A 15,464-nucleotide genomic window follows, 5' to 3' on the forward strand; every position below is an offset into this window, starting at 1 on the left:
GTGCTGCACCTGGGGAGGAACAGCCCCAGTCACCAGTACAGGTTGAGGGCTGACCTGCTGGAGAGCAAGTCTGCAGAAAGGGATGTGAGGGTTGTGGTGGAAAGCAAGTTAACCATGAGCCAGCAGTGTGCCCTTGTGGCCAAGAAGGCCAATGCAATCCTAGCCCGCATCAGGAGGAGTGTGGATATCAGGTCGAGAGAGGTGATCCTCCCCCTCTACTTTGCCCTGGTGAAGCCACACCTGGAGTATTGTGTCCAGTTCTGAGCATCCCAGTACAAGACGGACATAAAACTTCTAGAGAGGGACCAACGTAGAGCCACAAAGATGATTAAGGGATTGGAACATCTGTCTTACGAGGAAAGACTAAGCAAGTTGGGCCTATTTAGTCTAAAGAGGAGACTGAGAGGGGAACATATCGACCTCTATAAATAGCTGATGGGACAATGTAAAGAGGATGGGGCTGAACTCTTCCCAGTGGTGACCAGTGATAGGACAAGGGATAATGGGTATAAACTGAAACACAGCAGGTTTTATTGCCATATGAGGAAGAACTTCTTTACAGTTTGCATGACAGAGTACTGGAACAGGCTGCCCAGAGAGTTTGTAAGGTCTCCTTTGGAGATATTCAGAATCTGCCTGGTTGCAATCCTGTGTAACATGCTCTAGGTAAGACCCTGTTTGAGCAGGGGGGTTGTTGGACTAGATGATCTCTGGAGGTTCTCAACCTCAACCATTCTGTGATTCTGTGAATCAGGGTCCTAATAATTGGATGTTAAAACAGCTCAGGTAAATTTGCAATGGTTATTGTAGCAAAGTTTAAGTGTGAGAAGCTGCGGCATTAAACAATGACTTTTGGCTAAACTATTCCCTTTACTTCAAAGTATCATTAGCAGGAGAGTGTCCACAGATTTGCACAGAAATTTTGGTGAAGATTAATGATGGCTTAGGCAGCATATACTTGGACTTTTTTTTAGGAAGACACAAATACTCATCTGTACCCTTTTATAATAGAAAAGATGCTGTGCATTTCAGATGACAGCAGTCATCTTAACACTGCAGTAGAAAGTTTATATGTGCATCTTATTTTTGAATAAATGTTCTAGAACTGAAGATATAGGAAAAATAAAATCCATAATAGATATGCATTATGCTACCTGTTATAATGTTATAATATTTGCATTTCAATAGCTAAACTCAGTGAAATTTTGCATGTTTTGAATTTTGATTAAATTTAAATTTTTAATACATAATTGATTTAATGGTTTATAAAATTAATAACAATCAGTTGATTTAAGAAAAATTTAATACTTCAACACAGAAAAAAAGTCTTTGTATACTATCACAGCCTACAAATGAAAGAAAAGAAAATCTTAGAACAGTCTTGCTAACAATGGTTGATTTTCTGCTCTTTCCCCAGGAGAGCTTCAGATTTATGGAACAAGCTACAGCTATTCTGAAAGCTATAGGTAATGTGATAAATAATTTCAGCAATAAGCCTGAACTTTCTGAAGCCTTGAAGGAGTTGAAGCTAGCTCACTGTCCTCCTGGCCCCCACGGTACTGGAATGGCTGAAGAACACTTCAAGGTGAACAAACAATTTTAATGAAGATGTGTCTAAAGGCTACAGAAGCCAGATAATGGCTTAACATTGTTGTCTACTTCAAACCAATAATTATACATTTAAAAAGGACATCACCTTAGTTTGAAATGTGGCATTAATTATTAAGTGAATGCATAGAAACTTGCAACAGTGTACCATATTTATCTTCTCTTAATATGAACACATTTTAATATGTGTACTATGTGCTCTAAATTTTAGCCTCCCGTTTTTTCAGTTTCATTAGGCACTCTTAGGGGTATGAAATATCAGCAATTTAATTTTATGACTTAAGTTTAGATTTAAAAAACAGCACCTGAAATGGAAAAAAAAAATCCAACATGGTTCCTTTCTGTGTCTAATATTGGTGGTACAGGAAAACATTGATACAGCATATGTTACTGTAGACAGTAATGAATTTTTGTTTCAGGCATGGTATTTCCAAGTTTATTTTGTGTTGTTTTGAAACTGCCACATTCTTGTTTCACTTTTATGCTGTGTGTATGTGATGAATTCAGTGGTCTTTGTATACATGATAAAAAAGTTACACTGTAGACCTCTGTACTGTAACTTTTCAATATTGTGGGGAAAGTGCAACAAAAACGTGATATAAGAAGGTATGCTAATCACCAAAGTACTGGAAAGTTCACACAGTTTAGATCATTTATTTTAGAAACTGAATAGAAGAAAAGGCACTATATTCTTAAAATTGATGATATTAAAACAATAGAACAACTAAGTCATTTTTTTGATGTAAAGGCTTGATACCAGGCTCAAAATCAGCAAAACAGGAGAGCTATAAACAGTTCCAGGTGCATCTCTTGTGAAAGAGCCAATTTTCATGCCACCTCTAACATAGACTCTCTGCATTTGAACTTGCATTTGGACAATGCATTGCACTGGACTCTCTCCCAAGTCCAAAAAGTCCTCTCTGAAATAGAAAATACAAATTTTAAATGTATTTACTATTTACTACTATGAAATGTGTAAAACTTAGGGACTTGAAGAACAATTCAGGAGGCATCTCTCTTCTCCCCTCACAAAAGCAGTGTATATATTTGTAAAGGAATAAGAAAAAGAAACAACAACAACAACAAAACATAAAATAAATGAGAGGCACTGAATTAGCCAACAGTGATTCATGAATGAAAAGATGGAACTAATCAATCTTTAATGTAAACAATGAAAAATGATTCTGAATATAAACACGTATTAAAGTAGTTTCTCTCTTTGCCAGTGTTAATTTTTTCAAAGGAAGTTTTTATTAACATTACTATACATAACTGGAGATAAAATGTTTCCAGAAAGCAGAACAATTTGGAAATAAGGACAATGAAAGAGAAAAATAATCAGATAAATATTTTTTCCATTGAGTTATTGCTCTGTTCTTTAATTCAAATTGAGAGACAAGCTCTGAAAAACACACTTAAAATTTTCTAATCTAGCTAGGGATGGAAAAAGGGACTGGATTTCTGCTTGTTAAAGAGCATCAGGGTGTTGAGAATAAAAACATCACTTTAGTCCTATAAATAAGACAGCAAATTTTCCCCTTTCATCCATCAGTATATTCTTACTTTTGATAGTGGCACCATTGATTAATTCAAGTGTGCCCATTCAGTTTGTCTCTGTTCTAAAACTTCTAATAAGAATGCCATCTATTATGACGGCAATTGTGTGTTCTGAAATCCTCTGGTCTGAGACAATCAGATCACTTTACATAAAACGATAAACTATTTTGGGATGATAAAAACATGCTTTACATTCTGTCCTGTACTTAAAAAGTCAGGTATGAAACAGGTTTGCTCTTGATTGCTGTCATGAAGCACTGTAGTCCCACAGTGAGGACTGATTTTCAGTTACTGTATGAGCGGAAGTTAAACATGTAATGAAAAAGAAACAGTTTTTGCAACTTTAATGAGAAGCTATAAAAATCAGCTTTTAAAAATGAATAATTCTCTGATAAATGTTTTTCTTCTTTTTGATTTTAGGTTTTCAATAGTGCATTTTGGTATTTGATTAAGTATGTGTTGGGCAAGAAGGTTCCTTACAGATATAAATTTGCCTTCAGATCCTTCACTTTGGATTTTAAAGACACTGAGATTTTTGAGGATGACAGTGTGTCTTCAGGTACTGGACCAGTATTTTTAATCACTTTGAACATATATGCCATTCTTATTTTGGAGGGAATTAACTCTTCACTAATCTTGTGTTTTCTCTCCTGGTTCATTAAGAATGAGAAATGGTTTGTTTCCTATGAGATGCCCAAGATTTCTGACAGATCTGATAATAGAACTAAACCTTGTGTTTGTTAAGCATGTTTATGTTTTATTAATTTATAAAATCACTCTTTGTCTTCTTTGATTTGCATTCGTTGGTATTAAAGAACACTTACAGATACTTTATTTTACCTGGTATACTGCAGATCTTGGATCTTTTTCAAATTATCACCTGAAATGAGTTTAAATAGCTACAGTGTACATGAAATGAAAGCGAGGGAAGGCTCAAGTAACTACCTTTACTGAAAGTTCTATTTCTTGATGGTGGATTGATTACCATCTCTCTCTCCCCCTTTCCTTCCTCCCCTTACGCCCCCCCCCCCTTTTTTTTTTTTTTTTTAAGCCTTAGTTAGTTGTTAGTTTAGTTAGTTTGAATCCTTGATTAGTTGCCAAATCATTGTGTTTGCTGGCTAGTATTCTGGCTAGTCACACGTGTAGTGTGGGAACTAGCTACAGCACCATCCACCTCATCTCCAGCCTGTGATTAGGGTGTGTTAGCTATCTTAAGGTACTGTGGGAGGTATCATGATATTATAGGGAATGTGACAGGAAGTTTGGTGACACTGAATGGGGCAATAAGGTGCGCAGGCTTTGCTGGTTCCCTTTCCCAGAATAATTCTCTCATTGCAGGTTCTTTTCCTCATTTTATATGCAGGCTGGAGGCATAAGGATTTAGAATTAGGTTCACCTGGCAACCAGCTACATGGCTTTTTTCTATTTCCATAGACTTATCTTACTATATGTGTAACTTTTAAATCTATTAATATTTATTTTATTAATGTAAGCTTTATGTTTATGGCTTCATATCAAGACAAAAAGAATTAATCTGAAAAATTGGCATGAAGATGCATTTTCACCATTTAAAGATCATTCTTTCAGGGTTACTTAGCTTCCCCTTCTGCAGTTATAAACTTACAATATGAAGTCTTTGCTTTTGGTCAACAAAAAAGGTTATAACTTTCCTTTCATTAGTCATTTTATGTTAGAAAGTCAGTATAAAAAAAATCATTAAAATTTACATGAATATCTTTACTAACAAAATAATGTAATAAATTTTGAGAAAGCACCTATATTTGTTGATGCTTTAATGGGGATTTTCCTCCAAATCTCTCTTCTGAAGGTTATTGTTTTTGATATATAAAAGATGAAGAATCGGACAGAATGACTACATAACTCAATGTGTTTTTCAGATTTATATTCTAAGACAAGAGTAAAAGTTATAAGGGCCTGTCTATTGACATTTGTAACAATACTTGAAGTCGACAACATGTCACATTTTTCAATGATTTCAATGATTGTGCAACTAATTTCTGTATTCCAAAAAAAATCCAACCTTAAGTACTTGTCAACAATAAACAAGAAGGCATTTTTACATTAGATTTGAATAATCAATACAGCTAAAATATATGAAATTTTCATATAGCAAAGACCTCATACATGTTACTGAATTATAAGGTACAGTGTGGCAGATTATTTTTGTTTGTTTGTTTTGATTCCCCACCTAAATCATAAAAAGTGGAAGAAATGTGTGACAAATACAATTTTTGTTTGATTTCCTACAGTGTAAAATTTATCTTCTTATTATTTTTTTTTGCTTTTCCAGACCTAAATCACAAAAGGTTGGAAAGTGAATTGTTTCCCTTTGCCTTTATTTACCTTTGGATGTATATATTTTGCCCTGCTTAATAAAGATTGCATTAGAGTAAGCACATGCTTTTGTTCAGGCTCCATCCCAGAATACTAAATGGAGACAGCTACATTTGAAAAAGCATATAGCAAGCCAAATGGTGGGGAAAAAATAGGTAGATGGTAGCAAAGCACAGGTGACAATCAGTGTTTCCAGTTTTCATCCTGACTTGGTGTAACTTTTGACAGTTTATGTGAATAGGTAGTGAGGTTTTGTCATTTCTGTGGATGACACTTCAACCAAGTTACTGTATTTGTATATTTAGAAACAAATCAACATTTAATTGACTGTATATCCATATATTCTTTAGCCTCACAGATTAGACCAGACGGCCTCCAATGGTCCCCTCCAGTCTATATTATTCTGTGCTTACATGCTTCTATCTTATAAAAGTGGCTGTACCATGAATCTTGTTGAAGTCTGATCTGTACTTTGTTGAAGTGGTATTGTAATACCACTACACAGAGTGTTTCAGAGTCACTTGATATTAAAGAAGTTTTCTGGGGTTTGGAAATAAGACAATAATGAGGATTGATGATTGGAAGCAATCAATTTTATCAATGTTTGATACAAGAGATTAGATTGAAATGTGTGATCTTGTTGATGACAGCAATATCTTTTCTTAAGCTAGTTTGTCCTACATTTCAAGCAGCACTCTCTCCTCTTTTTTGTTTGTTGGTATTTCATTTTGGAGCAGTTTCCATCCCCTCTCGCTGTCTCACCCTCCTCACTGCATGTGGTTGCAGTTCAAAACTGGCCTCCTGGCACTGATTCCTTGTAGTGACTTGTAGTTCCCCACACTCTCTCCCTAAATCCTGGTACTGATGGCTTCCAGAATGCTAATTCTAGGCAAGGATTCCTTCACAGGGTTAATCAGTAATTTTTCAGATCCTACTGATTTCAGTTCCACTCAAAAACTGCTTGATAATACAAATTAACAGTCAGATAAATGAACTCCCAGTTTATCATAGATCCTACCCGTATTTTACAGCTCCTTAGGAAAGGCTGAATATAATATATTGAATAATGTTAGTGTTTAAATTATTACTTCATAAAACGATCAGATTGAGAGATAGAAGCACTTAAAATGTTACGAGGCTCTTTTAAGCTATATGCAGATTCAGGTTTTGATGCATCAGATTCTATTGGCTTATGTTTGAAAGGCTATTTTGAAATTATATTAAAGGATTTGGTTTTTAACAATACACTGAAATAGCTGTTTGTAAAAAGAAGTAAGGATTTGATGATTTGGTATTTGGCAGTATCATAGTAGCTGCATGTTAACTTTGTAATTACACAGTATATAGTGTCTATTTTTGTCATTATAGGAGGAAAATTTTAGGAGCCATATTTTTGTCATATATGGAAGTTTTATGCATAAACCACCATGTTTCTCTAATATAGCTCTCAAATCATTTGTTTATTTTTTCACTTCATAGCAAGCAGCTACAGGACTTCCAGCTTTAATGATGTTGCTCATTCTCTTACCCTTACTTCAGAGAGTTCTGAAGTTAATTCCCCTGGTATCTGGCAGAAAAGAATTCCCACTTTTGAAGAAGAAGCAGCGGCTCTTAAACTCCAAGCCATTTGGAGGGGGGCTTATGTGAGGAAAGTACTGAATAGCAGAAAACCAGGTGTGTCCTTTAAAATTACCTTTTTAAAAAAAATGTTTCATGTTTCATCTTGTTCAAATATTTACTGTAAAGATTTTTTTCCTAATTATACCTAGTTAAAGTGAACCAAAATGCAGTAGAACATTATAGTTCAATGACTAATCTCATATAAAACTATGAAGAGCGTTCCACCTAACCACTTAGCACATATGATTCTAAAGAGTAATGTAAGACACCTGCCGTTGATTTCCATAAGTATTAAAGTAGAATCTACTTTAAGATAGTTTTAGCTTAGAGCTGGGTTAAATGCTTTTTTTCTGCAAAAGCAAGTAAAGTTTTTAAGCATGCATATGTGTCCTTCTTTTACATCATTGCAACAAGTAGGTTTGCCTGTGTTTATCTAAACTATATTTTAACATTGTCATGTTGATTTGTGATGAGACATACAGTAGAAATTACAAGAAAATATGTATGGACACCTGTGATGAGAGAATCCTAAGGAAATTAAGAAAGTAATACATTTGGAGAGTTTCTTTTCATTCATATGTATTTGTGTTTTATTTTCTTGGTCTTTTGTTGGTTTGTTTATTTTAATGTGTATAGCAAATAACAATTTGAACTTAGGCTTTAAGAAATCTAAATGTCATTGGCAGAGCTTAGTATTTCCAATGATTTTAAACTGGGTTAAAGAAATGTTCTGATAAAGGTAGTAGGAAAATGTGGTTTGAGTGTACAAGTGAAAAAGTGAGAAAACGTGATTAGAGATGGAGAGAGAGAAAGATCTTACATAATTTCAGCTAAGCATTGGCCTAAAATACTTTATTTGTGTATTTCTGAGGACCATTATGGTTTGTTTTTCATAGATTTGAATTCAGAGCACTCTTAGGGGAGGCAGAAAAGCTCTGTTCAAGAGGACCTCCACAAACCATGACCATTGCAGTTCAGAGAACATAATGAAAAACTCTTACTAATCCTGTATCATGTATAATTCTATAAATTCTGGCATAACCATTCCAAATAGCATTATGATATTGATGAAGTATTTGGAGCATTCATAGCCTAACAAATCTAAATTTAGTCTTTCTAAGGCCATAACTCTGTATTTTCATTCTATTTGAAGTTGGAGATCATCATTAAAAAACCTAGTCAGATACCCAGTTTATGACAGGCCGTTACAGTTCTGCTGGAAACTTTTTTGTGAGTCACATTACCTACATTTCAGTGTCTTGTGGGCAATGTGTAGGAGAGACTGATAGTGAGTAAATACAATTCAGCTCCCAACAAGTTCATACAAGTACCTGAGGAACGTAATAGATAATCAGCAGAACACAGCATCAAAGGCTGATCCTGTGTTCAAAAGATGTTATGCTGATGCTATGCTTCATTCTTAGGTATGTAAATAGAGGTACCTTACATAGCAGTTGAAGACTTATGCTACATTTCTTAGTCAGCAATTCTGTCATCTTAGCTTGACTACTGTGTCCAGCTGCAGTGTCTGCAGTCCAAGAAGAAAGACAGTTGACCGGATCTGGGTAGAGTTATAAGGATCATGATTAAAGAAGGGTCTTATACTTGTATACTGTTAGTTTTGAATTCAACAAAATGGAAGATTAAGAATTACATCATTATAATCTGTAAGTATCCACATGAGAAAAGGATCAAGCAAACAGGTCTTTAGTGTGAGATCTGAAGGGTTAATGAGGTCTTTAGTCTGAGATTCAAAGATTACAAGTTGAATCCAGACACATTCAAACTAGAAAAAAGAGGTACTTGTTTTAAAATGTATAAGGTATTTACCAGATTAAAACAAGAGTTGTATTGGGTTTTCATCACTGAAAATTGTAAAATCAAAAATACACATCCAATTCAAAAAAGATGTAATTCTTTACATGTGATGAAACAGAATTTAATGTGTTAACTAGGCTGTTATATGGAAAGTCAGATCATAAAGATACCTTCTAGCCTCACAGTATATGAATGCCTGAGGATCTTGACAAAGAAAACTGCTCTGCTGTGAGATACATGGTCACATTTTACTAAGTACCATCTGCTAGAAATTTCTTCCTGACCTAGCATCATTGCTAGGGTTCTTTCTCTTGCATATTTACCTGCACCTGTTGATCTACTCGAGTTATCTTTCAAACTTGCAACTCCTCATCAGTAAATCTAGTACCGCCTTTCTCCCAAATTATCACCTGCACCCAGTCTTACTAAAGCTTTTCCTCTAAGTAGTCTAGTGTCCTATTAATTTATAAAAAGTGCCATTTGTAAATTAGGTGCTCTTGTAAGCTTTCACTTGTATTAACTCCTACAAATCCCAGAGCCTGAAATCTGTCCTTTTGATGATTTAGATTCTAGAGTTTTATCAAACTCTGTATATGAGTACCTCAACTCCTTTCTGTAATTTTCTATAATGTCTTAGCTTCCTCTGATTAACCTCTACACTGCTACATTTAATTGAGGTATTTTCTTTACAGTGCTTTACTGTTTTTTTTTTGATTGTTTGTTTGTTTTTAAATCATACTATTCTCCTTTTTGCCATTATCTATTTTTTTTCTCTTACTTGTCATTGTGGTAAAGTGTAACTTTTTCCCCATCCTCTTACTGTTTTTTGTTGTTGTTGTTGTTTATTTTGCCATTAATTGTTTATGCAATAAAGGAGGATTTCATGTAACTTTAGTCTTGGAAAGTTAAATGTTAGAGGTATAAAACAGTTGCTAGTCTTCATCTTCATTCTGCAGATGGAAGTAGACATCCTCAGATGGAAACACAGGCTGTCATCTGGGAGTTTTCAGGCATGGGTGGAGTGAATTATCCCCTAGAGCTGTTTAGTTCTCTTCTTTTTAACTTCTCAGATTGCCTAGGCACCTGCCTCTTAGTATTATAATTGCTACTGATAGTTAAACAGTGTGTTCTCTGAGGACAGAGATCATCTCATATCAATGCAATGTGTTATTGTAAAGGTCTGAAAATCAGAAAAAATTAGTCACATCATTTTTGATGTTGCAGGAGTAATGAAAAGTACAAAGGTGATGATAAAGGAGTTTTCCTCTATCAAAGGAAAAAGTAGTTATCAGCTCTGTGAAACCTCTGTAAAATTCCAAATAAGATCCTAGTGATTTGTAAGGAAATTAATTTGTGCAAGTAAGGTTTTTCATGTGTATTTGGCAGGTGTATATTAAAAACAATAAAAATGTAGGTGCTTTGTACATTTTTCTAACTTATTTCATTATTTGTAGGTACTAAAGAAAACACTATTGTCAAAGAAACCTTGCAAAAATTGTGGACTGCAATTGAGTTAAATTTTGAACAGTGTGCTGTAATACTGTTAAGGTAATGAAGTTATAAATTCAACTATTTTGTTGCTGCCAGTTCTGTAGAATTGCCATAAATTGCTGTTTCACAAAATAAATGTACTAAACTCTGTTGAAAAGGATGAGACACTTTCCATGAAGAACATGCTCTGCTTTATTCTATGTGCTTTATTTACTTGAATAAAACTATATCACTTCTAATCATTAGGTAAGGATGTTACTAGATGTTTTTTTCCCTACAGCTTGAACTAGAATATTGTCTGTATTCTTCTGTACTTTATTTTTTTTTAATTTAATATCCTGTAGGCTGTTTCATACATATAAATCTGATGCTGATTCTTTGATTAAACATCTATCCAGGTGATTTAAAGAAACCTTTTGATTCATACTTCTGATTCGTTTTAAGGAATCATGACTGACATTAGAAAGGCTATTTAATTCTAGCATAATTTATATCATTGGGGGCTCTGTTTGCAACACTTGCTTGAAAGAAAGTGTTTGTTTTCCCTGGTATTTAGTAACAGCTTTTGCAAAGATAGCTGCACCAATTTCAGCAGTGTTCCTTAAATCATTTTCAAGCATGACTGCCTTTGGGGATCACATATTTTCACAAAGTCCTTAAAAAATATCTCTGCAAGTGTTCACACGACCAATCCAGCAGTAGACCAGCTCTGCTAAGGTTGAGGAGTGAAAACTAGCAATAATTACTGGCTGTGCATACAAATCCTCACTTCATATAACTCAGCAATTTGAGGAACACTCACATGGGGTATATCTTTATTTCACCTTTTAGTCTTTCTAATTAGGATAACTATGTCCTGTTATAACCTTGGCATGTAGGTGGGATCAGGACTTTAACATTTGGAATAAGGCTGCAGTTGTAGACCTCAGTGTTAGAATGGCAGCATCTCTAAATAACCAAAGATAAGATGCAGCTGTTAATCTGCCTTCAGCTTTTTAAAACATATGGGACTGATTCTCAGGCATTGTCTTAGGGGATGTATTTGACTGTTAAAATCATGTTACTATGACTTTATATGTATTTCGAAAGATGATAATAATATACATATATATATTTTAAAAACTGATCTGAACTGAATTTACGATAGTAATATAGCACCTTGTCCAGTAAAGTTACGTGCATGAATTTCAGGAGTTCAGTGTTAGGGTAAAAGTTTCCCCCATACTCCAACCCCAGACATACCACAGTGCTGAAGCAGTACCATTTTACAATACAAACACCTGGTCTAAAACAAGATTAAGCTAGAGTTACCATCTGTTTGTCATTTTACATCCCACAATTCTGGTGAAAAACTCACTATATTTGTCCATACTGTAATTTTCAAGGAGCTCACAAATCTGAGGTTCCAAGATGCTTTTTCTGCCCAAGCATGGTGTTTATCAGTAGCAGAAGGAACCTTTGCAAAACTTTGTGGACTAAGATTTCAAAGCATCCTTTAAACTACTTCTGGCAATAGTTGGATCCAGTCTGTGGCTTACCTTAATTAAATGTCAAGGTTGACTGTTATCATTACTAAAAACATGGTTGTGAGGATAGTTTGTGTAATTTCAGTTGCTATCTAGGGATAACAAAACATCAAAGTACCATTGTCCAGGTTTTGTTGATAATATTTTAGCAACTGAAGGAGTTGGACATGTTTTGGGAACATGAACTTTTGATATTACAAATGATAAATAGAACTTTGTGGTGTCAGTTAGGTGCCACTCAGGTTGGCTCTAATTTCATAGAATTTAATAACACCTAATAGCTTATTTGCCTAAAGAATAACTTTTGAAGTTACCATTTTTAGGTTCCTTCCTATATGTAAGGAACAATTTTAATCACATTTTAAATTTGTTTGGTTTTATTTTTATTGCTGTCTTGTTCCAAAAACAAAACAAAACAAACAAACAAACAAACAAACAACACACACACAAAAAAAAAAAAACACAGAAACATGTTTTTTATTTTTTAATCTCATAATGATGCCACAGCTTTAAGATGACAGTTTAATATAAAGAAATGGAAGTTATTCTTATGGATATGTATGTTTTTTTTAATAAAAAACAACAACAACAACAACAAAAAAAAACATGGATAAACTCATAGATACAAATATTTGTATGTAAGTATCAGCTATTACAGGCTATTATTGAACCTAAAGAGCATGTTTTCTACCTAATTTGTTACTTTTTTAATGTGAATAACTAACAGAGAGGATAGTAGTGTTAGTAAAACTTTTAATAACTGATTTTATATTTATGGTCAGATGCAAACCAGTGTCGCTCGTGATTAATGTAAGTCAAAGTCAAGATATTTGTCCCCTCCTCATTAGATTTAAATGTTTATCTCTTTATCTGCTTTCCAGAGAGATGTTTAAAAAAAATTGTAAGTCAATTGAAAAGTTTCCTTGCTATGAAGATGAGTGGTGTAAGGTCTCTTTTGCTGACTATGCTGTAACATATGCTGATCAGCCACCAAATATTTGGTTTGTGATTTTTAGGTGAGTTTCACACAGCCTTATATGATTCTTATGAGGAAATAATATTGATACATTGTGTTTTTCCTAATCTTGTTTAAAAACATAATTTTAGGTAATTTTCCCTAAATTCTAAAGTATACTTCATGTTACATAAATCACTTAATTTGTGAAAATATTTTGAATAAAATTTAAATTTTATTTTATTGTAGGGAAATATTTATTGTCCCAGAAGATATGTTTATAGTGCCAAAGATGTATACCACTATCCCTTCCTGTAGACTTCATGTAGTTGATAATGACACTCTGGAAGAAATGCCACATGTCTTTTTCAAAGTGACACCTCAGGTTTATCCCAAAAATAAGGTAAGAGTGGTGATGGAAAGTATTTTAATAATGATTGCCTGAATTCTGTAGATATTTTCAGCTAAATTGTAACATTCTGCTTAGAAGTACACCCATATTTATTAGCAAGTTTAAACAGACTGTCAATGATCTTCTTCCATGCTAAGCCTTCAATGTGGAAAGAATAGTCTTAATTTTCTTTGGTTATTTTTGATCATTTCTAAAGGGAAGCGTGTCACCCAATTTCCCTGAGCTGTGCTAATCAAAGGCAACTTGGCTGTTGTGGCTGATGCTGTTCACCTGGCAGGATAACCTTGAAGAGTCGAGGATCAAACTAAGAATGTGGCACAAATAGCCTTTTATAAGGCATGCTTGCAATTATTAAATTACATGCTTCTTCAGGTGCTAATGATAATTGTAGTGCTGATGCCAAATACAGCTTTAGATGTGCTCCCCCTCAAAGCCTCTAAGAATCATTAGAATAATTTGCTCCTGGAAATAAATAAATAAATGTAGTTACATAATTATCACACCTTCCCTTCCTCCTGCCTTTTTGTCTTTAGGCTAATGACAATTTGCTCAGTCTTGCAAGGTACGTTTCCTACGCTCTTGATTACTTTCTCCTCTGGACTCTTCCCAGTTGTTTTCATTCTTGTTTATGATGTACAACTCTGAGCACACAAAGCTTTGCACCAAGGATTTACTGAAGGCCATACAGATGATGAGCAAAAAATGTAATTTATGTGTCTTGTTACTTTGCCTTATAAATCTGGCTGTGATGCTTTCCCTTTTTTCGCACCAACATTGTTGACTCATACTATTGTAACCCTAGGTGCTTTTCTGAAGAACTGAATCTTGTAGTTTATTGTTCTTGACTAAATATGTTGTATTTCACTATTGATTTTAATGTCTTTTTTTTTTTTGACTGTTTCACTGGTTTAAAATAACTTTGAATTCTTATTTTGTCTTCCTAAGTAGACAAAATCCTTACAAGTTACAATCCTTACATAAGCTACAATCCTTAGCATCATGTTATCAGTTAATTAAACATACATTTTCCCTTCCACCATCCACATTACTAACATAATTATTGAATGAAATCAGTTCCAGGTTTGGATCTTTGAAATCTCACTGACTGCAACCTTCTTTTGCAAACTGGGTCAAGTATATGTGCTTTTTGGATGTGGTTATCCAACATCCACTCTAGATTCCTCATTATGATCGCATTTCTATAGAATTATAAGAATGATCAGAGAGACAGTGTCAGGTGTCTTACTCAAAGCAAGATATATGATGTCTACTATTTCTCCTTCGTTCTTGTCATGTACTTTCCTATAGAAGGAAACTTGATTGGTATGTGACTTTTTTTCTGCTAATAATCTTTTTGCTTCATTGAGTGGGTTGCAAGTGGTTAATTTCGTTATTTATTTTGTATTTCCAGCCATTGAATCTACTTTGTCTGATAATTTTCTAGGCAACTTTGTCCATTTAAAAAAAGTAACATCATAGTTCTGTGTTCCTCAAGTGTGTTACCTTTCCTCCATCAATTATGAAATATAAATAAAAACCTCTGCGATTGTTTTATTCTGTTTAATTATCATTCAGTTCAGAAGTTCATCAGGCCTAAAAATGAAATTAATATAATCATTTACCACTTATTTTCCTGTTCTGGCCTGCCCCTAATAGTGTTACTTCTACTGTTAACTGTTAGCCACACTATCCATGGCTTATCTTTTTAGGGAAGAGAAGTTCATGTTTTGGCCTTCTCAGTCTCATCAGTCAATAGCAAGGAACTGATGTTAGTCTAACACCATAGAAGTATTTTTCTTATCCTTCTTTTGCAACTCATACTTGCAAGTACTTTCACCTCTGCCCCCAAAAGAATGAATTTATTTTATCTGGTGTTTGTAGTGAAAGCTGGCTGAATGTGACAGTTAAGACTGCTACTGCTAGAGGAATATGCAGGGCTGTAGACAAGCTCTTCAAGTTCTCAGAGCTCATTTGGGATCTTCAGAGATAGGGTGTGTATTCTACTGGGAAATAAAGTTCAGCTCAGAATTCGAGAGTGGCAAGTGACAGGATGGTCTCTGTGTTGAACACCACTTAGTGCCTTTCAAGAAAGTAATGAGGATTGTGCACAATCCTGCACAGT

At 34.3% G+C, this 15,464-nt stretch overlaps 1 protein-coding gene across 3 annotated transcripts in view; it reads left to right on the top strand.

Annotated features, from left to right (window-relative positions):
• Positions 1-15,464, top strand: part of ADGB (androglobin) — a 111,961-nt gene that overhangs the window by 64,618 nt on the left and 31,879 nt on the right. For 2 of the 3 annotated variants that reach the window (XM_072035896.1, XM_027454324.2), the window contains 6 exons: positions 1,418-1,585; positions 3,586-3,724; positions 7,000-7,194; positions 10,413-10,506; positions 12,857-12,991; positions 13,180-13,333. In XM_072035896.1, the coding sequence (XP_071891997.1) occupies positions 1,418-1,585; positions 3,586-3,724; positions 7,000-7,194; positions 10,413-10,506; positions 12,857-12,991; positions 13,180-13,333 (885 nt within the window). The remainder of the gene's footprint in view (positions 1-1,417; positions 1,586-3,585; positions 3,725-6,999; positions 7,195-10,412; positions 10,507-12,856; positions 12,992-13,179; positions 13,334-15,464) is intronic. The other variant, XM_027454322.3, reaches the window with a different exon arrangement.

The sequence above is a fragment of the Anas platyrhynchos genome, chromosome 3, assembly GCF_047663525.1.
Source record: "Anas platyrhynchos isolate ZD024472 breed Pekin duck chromosome 3, IASCAAS_PekinDuck_T2T, whole genome shotgun sequence".
Classification (NCBI taxonomy): domain Eukaryota; kingdom Metazoa; phylum Chordata; class Aves; order Anseriformes; family Anatidae; genus Anas; species Anas platyrhynchos.